The 11,598-nt window shown below is 38.4% G+C and overlaps 1 protein-coding gene across 1 annotated transcript in view; it reads right to left on the reverse strand.

The window, feature by feature from the left end:
- The window catches only part of LOC5578183, a 241,769-nt gene extending 230,373 nt beyond the window's left edge, over positions 1-11,396 (reverse strand). Inside the window, exon 1 of the mRNA XM_021849975.1 lies at positions 10,321-11,396. Within this exon, the coding sequence (XP_021705667.1) occupies positions 10,321-10,525 (205 nt within the window). The 5' untranslated portion in view covers positions 10,526-11,396. The remainder of the gene's footprint in view (positions 1-10,320) is intronic.
- Between the last annotated feature and the right edge of the window lie 202 nt (positions 11,397-11,598).

The following is an 11,598-nucleotide window of genomic DNA, read 5'->3' on the forward strand; positions in this document are numbered from 1 at the left end:
GGATTGGCCATAATCTTCTTCAGTGTGCATAATTCAGTGCCTCTATTTATACAGGGTCAATAACGGCGCCGGCCTCGTCCTTGCAGTCAGGTGGGATTGGGGGAAGGAATGTTAGTGTGTAACCTTTGCTTTTTTGGAGACCGTGTTTGCCTCTGCATCTCCACAAAGGTTACTGGGAGGGATGTTTGTTAATGGGGAGGATTGTTGGGTCATAGGATTCACTTTGATAAGCGATTAGACCATGATAAACAATGATTTGTGAGATATATACATGCTTATACGTAAATATAATATTTTCATTTGATATGAACAATTTCTATGTAGAGGAAAATTATGCCGACACTTGAGGTGACGAACCATTCAAAGTTTGTTGAACAAATACCTAAATGTAACATTCCTACAGCTGTCAGGACGAAAGCATGTGTTATTATATTTTACTCATTTGAAAAGAAACAAAAAACTCGATTGGTTGGGACATCATAGAACACTCTTATTCTTATGCCGACACTTACAGTGGCGAACCATCCAAAGTTTGTTGAATAAAGTGAACCTTTCGCAAGTCTACACTTGTAGTGTCGAACCATTCAAAGTTTTTTTAATTACAAAAATAAAGGTATATAAAAGGTGTTCTGAAAAAAAATGTTAAACATAAATAAATCATGAATCAGAGTTTGTGTCGACACCCACAGTGACGAACCACCCATAGTTTGTTGAAAAATCATATTTACATCCCACCATTGTAACAATTGAATGTGCAGTCATACATATTTTATTGATTAGAAATAGTAGCATGAAACGAGCTCACCAATTGATCCGAACTAACCGATCGCGGCACTTTTTCACTTTCTTCAACCGAACTCACCGATCACGCCACTTTTTCACTTACGAGACCGACGCGCGACATGTTTGATCCTGCCCTCGTCGCTTGCCCCGGGAAAAGCAAGTGTCAAGGTCGAAAGATCAAACAGAACTCTGAGGTCTGCTGGAGGTATTGAACTACAATTGAAAAATTTCATTTTTATATGAAAATCCATCAAGTATTATTGAGGTATTACAATACCTGATCTAGTTATCAGTTTGGTGTTCGTAGAATATGCTTGAGATGTTATTTGAGGTATTTTACCTCTTATGCAGGGCTAATTCATACCTCATTCAGGTATGTAGTATTGGAAATTATCTGGTATGGAATACCTCAATTTGGTATTCAGTAGTTATTTTCTTCTGCTCGGGTAGTGCCACGCCTGCCAGGATCTTGCGTTTGGTGGCAATCACAGCAGAGCTGTAAGACATCATCCTCGAAAGCGTCGCTATAGCCGTAGATGCCCTTTAACAGGCATATTCAACGTGGCTAGCAAAGCTGAGCTTGTCATCGATACCCCAAGATGTGTAAGGGTTTGATTGGACTCTATGGTGTAATTAACTGCCGAGATAAACGCTCGTTGCTCAGACTTGCGGTTGTTGACCACCACCACCTAAGTCTTGTGATGAGCCAGTCCTAGTTTCCTAGAACTGATGCATTCCTCAGCTATGGAGATATAGTGCGCTGATGTTAACTCTACTTTCTCCTTCTTTAAAAATAAGCTGATAAAGTTTTTTTGATATTAAGCTATGAAATTCATTACAAACTAGTTGTCCCGGCATGCTTTGAAGTAGGCTATGGAAAATCTGCACACAAAATGTCAAATTTGTTTTCCCATGTCTCCAACTTATTTGGTGAGTTTTTCACAAATAATATTCCACACAAACACGTCGCAACACTTGACGAATTCAACTGTGAAGGAATCACATAAATTTGATGACCAGTTTTCGAGCCATTTCATGACATACAAACACCATTCCATTTTTATTTATATAGATGTATGCCACCTGTATTTCACGGTTGTGCTACTTTTCCCCGAATGTCGGTTTGCTGAATGTCGTTTCTCCGAACGCCAGTTTCCCGAATGCCAGTTCCCCGAATATCCCGTTTCCCCGAAAAGTTTTTGGAACTTTATACATTTCAGGGTGGTGAACGTACTAATCATCTGATATGCACTCTTCTTTATTTTATTGGCGGTTCTTACGAGTTTTACTGTCCTCAGCATTTTTGGTAACATGTGTATAGCCAAGAATCACCAAATACCTCCTTCTTTTGATAGCTTATCGTGCAGTCGTATTTCACTATTGGTTTTCAATTTCGGAAAAACGGCATTCGGTCAAATGGCATTCGGCTAAATTACCCAGAACCCTACCTACTATATACCACTTTACAATTACTCGAAATAATTTTAAAGGAAATTAAATCACTTACAAATATTCAACCAATAATTTACACCCAGAAGTACACATCTATTCGCGTAACGAAGGTTTACAAACTGCCCAGAAAATATTGCCATTGAAGATAATCACTAATTCGCTTCATTGTAAACGTTGAGTGACATACAAACAATTTCTCAAAGACACAATCCAGGTCCTCCACTACCGTATCACATATCACGCTATTCAAATGCAATCAAAACAGCAGACATAGCTTTATGTGATAAACGTGTCCGCATAACAATCAATTTCCTGTGCGTTGTTGTTCCCGTTTCACATCTTCACACTCCACAGCAGACAATTCGGACGTGACGCGCTTCGCCTGAAGCAGGAGATTCTGAAAATCGAATAGTTATTTTCGATTTTTTTTGAATACAAGACTGAACAAGAAAGACGGCAAAATGTTCTAACAAATGTACTATAAAAGGTCGGCGTTAAGTCAGAGTGGACCAAGTACAAAGCTTGGTAAAATTGGATTATTCTTTCGTTAGATGCAAAATTACCTTACCTTCATATCACTTCGATCAGATTATAGATCGAGATATAGGTAAAAAATTACTTTGGATGAACAATAAAAATCAATAAAAGTATGCAGTCAGAGTGAACCAAATGCTTTTTACCATAACAGCGAAAATGAATACGAGGAAATGAAAGACATTTCAAGTGATTTGTCAGATTTTTTCACAAGGAATGATTCATCTTGTCATCCATCAATAGAAATTCATAAATATTACTTAATTCGATGCATTTGATTTTGATTTTTGGGTGATCAGATATTGCAACAATTTCTGTGCAGAAAGAGCGAACCAAGTGGCAATAAACTGATTGATTATTCCATTTTATGAGTCGATTTAAGGTTCCTATAGAAGTTTTTGTAGTTCTATGGTGTCTGCATGGAATGTCCCAAAACCCACTCATAGGACCAGTATATTTTGACCGACACTCAAGATTTTCACCTGGTCCACTCTGACTGAACGCATATTTGAATATTTGTGGCCTTCAATGTCCTGACCCTGCAAAATTTTAATTTTCAAGCTATCGATTTTGGGATTGAAGAATTTACGATACTGATGGCGAAGGATGTTGATAATCTGTTTATCTTAGTGATATGCACCCAGTTTGACAATGCAAGCATTAAATGTTTGTTATTTTCCTAGAAACTGTTCAGTTAGAGTGAACCAAATCACTGAACGGTGGTTTTCAGTTCAGCCAGAGTGCATCAAGTGCACATAGTCCATCATAAAGTCGTTCTATTAGAGCAGTGATTCCCAAAGTGGGCCCCAAGTGCACGATTTCCAGGCTCAAGGTGGAGAAAATTTGTAAAACTGAATTTGGGGGGCGAAAAATCCAGAAAGGGGGCGAAAAAGTTAACATGAGAGAATTTGAAAATTATTACTCATAACCTTTGGAGTACACACATCTGTAGGTTAATGAACTTCAAACATAACTATTTCGAGAAATATTTTACCTTAAATCATTATTCTATAATCATGGCCATTACAAAATTATGATATACAATACTTGATGATTGTCAAACACAAAATGTTTGTGTTATGCACTTAGGTTTTTTTAATATGGAATTAGTTTTAAGAATGGATGGCATTTGAGGTTTTCGGATGGTCGGAAGATAACATTTAAAACACGCAACATATTTTGGATAAAGCATATATCTGAGAATTTTTAGACATTTCTGCGAATACCCAATGAGGTTTTGAACCTAATATTTCTTGTAATGGTATCCAGCTTTTTACGAAAAAGATACTACACTATCCTTTTTGATGTTTCGGTTGAACTCATTCTTATCAGTTCTTATTTATTTATTTTGAAAAATTTAGTGGGTTCCAACGATAAAACCGCTTGATGCCGAAGACGAAAAACACTCTATTGAAAAATAGAGAAGAAAAGAAATATCAGCGATGCGTTGGATTTATAACCTTCAGAAAATCTGAAACAATATATCTGAATTTTTCTTGGTTTTGGAATAAATACACTTTTTATATATGGTATTGAAAAATGAGTTGAAAAACTCTGGATTTTGATATTTTTTCAACGTTTTTGGATTGGAAAAAGAAAGCATTCGCAGAAATGTCAAACATTTATTATCAACACTTCAGTCGTCGCGCTGTTGTACTTTGTACAACAACACTGAAAAAACTCGCTTTTCGTTCACAACAGCAGCGTGGTGATTCTGACGGTGACAAACCGCGCGACGACTGGAAGGTTAACAATATATGAAAGTTATTGCAGTAATTTTACAAATAGCATATACTACCCATAACTGCATATTTGTAACATTCGACAAAAGTAGGCATTGAGTAAATGGAATACCAAGTGTGCATTTTATGACAGTATGGGAGGAAACCAAAATTTCTAAAAGTACTAGGAACTCAAAAGTGCTTGTTTGAGGCTGATGTTTTGTACAACAAATATCGCATACTAGATGAATAGTCAGAAAATAATTCTGATAGAAATTTCGTTGCTATAACTTTACGAGGCTCATTTATAATCCCAATGTGACTGTTATGCAATTATATTTGCCAATGTGACAAAACAACTAGGTATTTTTTTTTTTCGAATTTTCTAGAACAATCTCACAAATTTCAGTAAGTTGATCGAAAGTATTTATCATTTGATGACTCTCCATATGGTATTAACTCCAATTTGTAAAAAATGTCGAATGTGACTGAACACACGCAATTCGGCAATAGTTAAGACAAACAACGTTACTTTATTACAAGTTACACTGATATTGGTGCTCTATTAATATGAAATATGTATAATCGTGTGACACGATGATAAATTTCACCCAATTTTACGGTACCCTGGGGCAAGACGGACTGAGAAAATGGAAGATCAGACAAATTGTTCAACATATCTTCCAAATGCTGTTGTTTAATCTAACGGCTTAGTCACATCCTTGCACATGCCTTTGCTTATGCCAATCGACCAATTTTGAACCGTCTTCAGTCATAGGATGCACAGATAATTACGAACAACCGACAATACGAAGCACTCCGTAGCCCAGTGATGAATGTTTCGTTTGACTAAAGCTTCTACCGACTGGAGTGAGAATCTAACCCACACTTCGTGGTTTTCAAAATACACCTAAACGACTGGCGCCCAGTGTTGCCACATTATTTTCGATTCTCATCTGTGTTATCGGTTGAAAAAATCTTTTTTATCTTAAGTCAGCACCCAAAAATCTTGATAAAAATCTGAGTGGCGCAAAAATCCTAAATTTTTATTTTTTAGGTCAATAAGAACCATTACAAACGTATTATGGCTTTCAACAATTTTAAATTTGAACTTATTCCACTAAAAGTAAGTTAAAGGCGTATAACTGTTTCTAAAAATTAAAAATATTTATGTATTTGAGAGAAATTATTAATAGTAATGGAAAATCTGCTTCTTATTTTACAAAATCATGTCCTTAATCCGTATAATAGCGTAAGACCTTTTAAATTTAAAAAATCTGTAATCTGTGATCACAGATATCTGTAGGCAAGAACATGAAAAAATCTGTGTAATTACAGATAAATCTGTGTATGTGGCATCACAGCTTGCGCCGCTAACTGCTCCGCCACAAAGCTGTGTTAGCGATTAGGAAGGAAGCGTTTCAGCTATGAAGTACAATATCATAAGCCTTTTTATAATCATTATATCATAGACAAACATATTTTCTATCAAATAGTAGAAACAGCCAACCATTTTCTTTTTTCTGAAGTTAACAAATCATTTTTTATAAAATGCTTGCTTATCTGCATTGTTATTTTTTATGGGGTAAAACGCGCCACCTAAGCTCGGCGTTAGCCATACGCTCGTGCGCATACGCAATCATGCTTGCAGATACGTTAGACTGGCCCAGCTCAGTATGGGAAAAAATAAAGTTGTATGATTCCACGGGGCACCCCCCAGGATAATTTCTTGGAGTCAGAAGAAGCCTTTCTGAAAAATTAAGCTCATTTGGTCGTTCCATGAGCTATCGCATTTGAATTAAAATTTATATGGGATTTTCAGCTCAAACATATGAGCAACAGCACATCATCCACTGTTTGGTTCAGTAAAATTGATGATCGCGTTCAATTGGACCCAGAATGTCAAAAACACTACTTGATGTAATAGCGAAGAATATTGTAGAAGATTGTACCATGATCAAAATTAATAACATTGGTGTTTTAACCATCTGAAGTATACCGGGTACCCCCGTTGGTTTGACCACTTTTAATTTGAACACTTTTTAATTTGAACCCCGCTAATTTGCACATCGTTCAAATTAAAAATGGTCCAAACGTCATAAATCACATGGCACATAGAGTGAACTGTCAAGCACAGCTGATGATGAGATTGTTTACTATTCTGATGAAACCTCTAAAAACAACTAAATATGAGCATTACTGTACATAAAGGTTACAAATTTTATCAAAAAGAAGTTGCGTTAATGTGAATGTTCTCTTTGCGGAAAGTGACCCAATAGGATAACGTACAAAAAGCAAGAATTGAATCCAGCTTCGGAAGCAGTAGACTATGAGAAACAGTACTTTACAATGAAAGCAGTTTGCTCTTATGAAATGGATTAATCTTGTATTTTGACTTTAATATTAATCACAGAAAATCGTTAGCGGTCGCGCATACGTTCGCCTCAATCACGTTTACACAAGCAAGTCTTTCGAATGATAGGGTAAATATTCACTTCGGCATCTCCACGATTCCCCCTGCTGAATTGAATTTAATGTGCAAAGAATAGGAGTCGGCTCCCTACATATAGTCACGAGGTCGCTTGTCTTGTTGTATTACCGTGGACCATGATCCAGAGTGGCCATTACCTCACAGAGGAACAAGATTGCCATTCTAGATGTTTAGAATTTTTGCTACGTTTTCTTTCATTGACTGGTAGTAAGTACAATTAATTCGATTTTTACGTAAATACATTGACGGGTTTTCAAAGTTTATTTGAGCATTTATCAGAATAAAAACATTACCAATAACAATTCCGACCAGGAACAGTCATAACAATATTGACTCAACATTCTCTATGCCGTTTCCACTCCAACTCGATCAGCTTGGTTTTCACATTATTCAATCTTGTGACTTCCAGTTCGTCCCCTTTTTCTTCCATAAAATTTATTAGATAATCCACACTTTCGATTGCCTTGTCGTGTTTTTCACGATCTTCATTACATTCCACAATTTGAATGGCACCAGTAATCGTGTCATGTTGTTCAATCTCACTTGTAAAATCATGTAAATCCGGAGAGGAATCATCACTGGAATCAGCATGATGGTTAGTAATGTAATCCACGATCTCTTCATCTGTATACAGATCGCAATCTCCAGTAATTTTGCAGCCATTCAAATCATAGACACTATCATCCAGCCATTGCTTCACTTCTTCGGAAGATTGATGTTCTTCTAAAGCGTTAGTAAAAGAAGCCACTAAGGCTAAAACATCAGCATCAAGAGAGTTGTCTTCGTCACTATCCAAGATAAACTGTGGATACTCGTCGATCTACTTTTTCCATGATCCTTCAATAGTTTTGCTGGATATTTCCTCCCACGATTGGTGAAGCCAGTTGATTACTTTACGCAATGAAATTTTCTTCAGCTTCTCTTCGAAATCCAAATCGTCGTTAGTCAAAAGTAAGTGCAACATTAGCTTCTTTTTATAACGTTTCTTGACCGCATTGAGGACTCCCTGATCCATGGGTTGGCCGATTGACGTGACATTTGGAGGTAGATATACAACTTTTATCTCACCATGCTCAAGAGTATCACCACCATCGTGGTGTGCCGAACAGTTGTCAAGCAAAAGTAAAGCACGCGGTTCGCGGTTATTGATTCTTGCAAATGCTTCAACTGAAGGCACGAATTGATCAAAGAACCACTCCCTGAAAAGTACCCTGTTCATCCATGCTTTCTTCGAACTTTTGTAGTAAACCGGAAGCAACGATTTGTCCTTAGGCAGGCTCCTCGGGTTTTCAGCAGTTCCCAAAAGCATCAGGGGCAACTTGTTTGATCCGTCGATGTTGCAACATGGCATGAAAGTGACGCAACATGGCATGAAAGTGCAACATGGCATGAAGAGTACAATGTCAGCGTTCGAGATGGTAATAGTTTGAAAAACAGTCCTGACTCGTCAGCGTTATATATCACATGTTTCTCGTATCCCTTCGACAAAATGATCTGCATTAGGCGGTCTTTGAAGGAAGTGAATGCTTCTTCATCTCCGGAAGCTTTTTCACCCGAGACAGTAAGCATGCGCAAGCCATAACGTTTACGGAACCTATCATACCATCTATTTGTAGCGGTGATCGTCACATCTTTCGAATATTTCTGATTTTCCTGGAACAGCGAGAATAGCAGCTCCGCTTTGGCTTTTACTGCGTCTGGCGTAATTGTGTGCTTTTTATATCTCTCCTGCAGCATCCACACGAACAGAGCTTCCTCCAAATCGACAAATCTTGCTGTTTTGGTAGTGCGCCTACCAGAGACTCCGCTTTCTCTATACCGGCTTTCAGTTGTTCTGATCGAGTCCCTATTGCGGGAAATGTACAATACTGTAGACTTGCAGACGTTGAACTTACGAGCAATATTTTCAAGGGATGTTTTTCCTACATCCAGTTGCTCGATCACTTCCAGCTTCTGCTCCAACGTAAGTGTAACATGCTTTCTTTTTTTGTTCACAGCAGTCCCTACATTTTCCTTGTTTTCACCGGAAGGCAACCTACAATTTAAGTTGAGATGAAGATAAATCATGCACTATATTAGAATTTATGAAATGACTTGCCTTTTCTTGCCTTTTTCCGCTTCCATTATAACTTTTACAACAAACTAAATAATCAACAAGTTTATGACGACGGTGAGCTCTTTTTTTTTTCAAAGCAATAACAAAGAATACGGTTCCCAGATAACAACAATATTGGGATGTACAGGGTTACCAGTTGTTCAAATTAAAAATGAACCCCGTTAATTTGCATGAGTAACCGTTCAAATTAACGGGGGTGCACGGTATCATGCAATACTGCTTGCATTTCTTCAACATAGCTTGGAGGTAGCCACTAAGCGCATCATAGCCACCTATGACGCTGGGCGAGCTGAGGCACAAGTCGCATGCATATAAGTGACTGTACGGGAGTGCTGATCTAAGCCTAACTTTCAACAACTGAAAGAGTAATGAAAATGGGATTCAAAGCGTCCGGAATATGAGGCAAAAGTGAGGGAGCGTCCGGAATAAGAATCATGAAAAGGCCACACGTTTTGATTTATTTAAAATTATTCAAGTTGCGGACGCGTATTCTTTACCCACCATCCGAAAGTTAAGGGCTTCCGACGCTCGATAACGCTAAAAAATCATACAGAATGATTTATTTTGTATGGTCCAAGCTGGGTTATACTTCACTGAGGCCTTGAGTGTCCGTAATATGAATCAAAACGGTACAAGCGAAATAAGAGATTCGTTATCTTGATAATCCATTTAGAAAAGCAAAACCCATTCCCATTGGCTTCTTGGCCCCCCTGAGTGTTCATCACGGTCTCCTTGGACCACCGGTTGGGAAAACCTGCAGAAGAATATGCTTTGAAAGTCTTAACACAAATGAGCTATGCCAGTCCTATGGAGATCCCACTAACCCATTGCATTTTTCCCACTAGATATTAGTATTTGGACCATGCCCGAAAGGTTTCAAAATATTCTATCCGTGAAATTAGGATTTTTTTTTCATTTTTAGCTTATTTTCGTACTAAAATCTAAGGGAGTTATATTGTGTGACATACTTCTATCCATTCAAAAACTATGGGGAAAATTTCACCGATGCAATATTTTGACACCTCCTGCTAATTTTCATAATTATGAAAATATGGATCGAATACTTTTATAATCCGCTGGTTCAAACATAGCGCGCATGAAGATAGAACTGTTGACATCGATATATGTTTGCCCACTGGCCAACGGCCCTTCGGGTCACCGAGAGAGGAGATTTCTGATAACACAGTTTAGCATACGGCTAACACGTATACTTTTCATCATACCTCGTTTCTGTGGCGATGACGGTAAATTGGTCGGTGATTGCTGCTGTTGTAATTCCTTTTGTTGCTGCTGCTGATGTTGTTGAGATTGCTGCTGAGATGTCACGACCAGGACATGCGCACTCAGTATCAACACGGGTAGGAAAATTTGTATCCATATTTTCCTTAATTTGCGTAAATTATTCACTTTAAACTGTGGCTGCTGCATCGTTGTTGTTTTAAAGCTTGTGCAGACCTTGTAAACGCACTGTCAAACACAACTGTGGCCACTGCTCCTTGTTTAGTGGTTACACTGTATCCCTCCTAGGTTGTATTCCGGTTAGCGTTGAGCAGCGAGCTCCTACATCTCATCTCACTCGAGGGCTCCAAAAGGGGTAGCAGTCGAGGCTATTGGCGTAAACACAACACTTCACTGATACACTCCAGGCTGCGAGGCGTGATGACATTCAGCTGACAGTGGAAAACATACGAAAACACTGATGGCGCAAAAGGACACTCCACGGAGTAACCAAACAAGCACCACACACTTCTCTAGTTGAAACGATAGCACGAAGAGCGACAGAGAGAAAGAACTTTGACCAACATAAAACCATAACAACTCATAAAAGTGACGAATTATTTACTCTCATCCCGTTTTCAGTATTATTTATGTTGGCTTTTCTTTTTTGAACACATGCCAGCAGTATCGATCAGAGTGAACTTGAGATATTTTCTACAAATCCCAAAAGAAATCACTTGCATAAGGATAAGCAAAACTTCTCTTCACTCAGTGGATATAAATTCTCCACCCCACTTCCGTTGTACACATTACTAGGCAACCCGTAGCACAAGCACTGGAATCGACAGGAAAAGGAAAATTAAGCGTTTTCCATTACAAGCTTTTCCTCCACTGTATCAATCTCCTCTTTGCTTTTTCCCCTAAACTTCCTTCCACCAGCACACCAACACAAAACCCACTAACACAACCGCATAAGCTCAAACACTTCACATGTGCCCATTATCCTTAAACCGTATTCGATTTTCCGCTATCCTGGGAGAGTACCGTCACGAACCGAAGAACAAGCTAGACTGAGCTTCGCCACCGAGTACTCGCGAGTTTTATCGTTGATTGCGAGCATTCGTCGGTCGCCCCTCAATCCTGGATCATCGGCCTGAAGGTCGTTCAAGTGACATGTGCTTCTGTGGATGCTCTCACTCTCCAAGGTTCATCCACGCACTGATTGAGTTGAACTCGTATGCTTAAGGTTGGCAATTGTTGGCCCCGATTCCGTGAGTTTTAGT

This window comes from Aedes aegypti, chromosome 3, assembly GCF_002204515.2.
Source record: "Aedes aegypti strain LVP_AGWG chromosome 3, AaegL5.0 Primary Assembly, whole genome shotgun sequence".
NCBI classification, from domain to species: domain Eukaryota; kingdom Metazoa; phylum Arthropoda; class Insecta; order Diptera; family Culicidae; genus Aedes; species Aedes aegypti.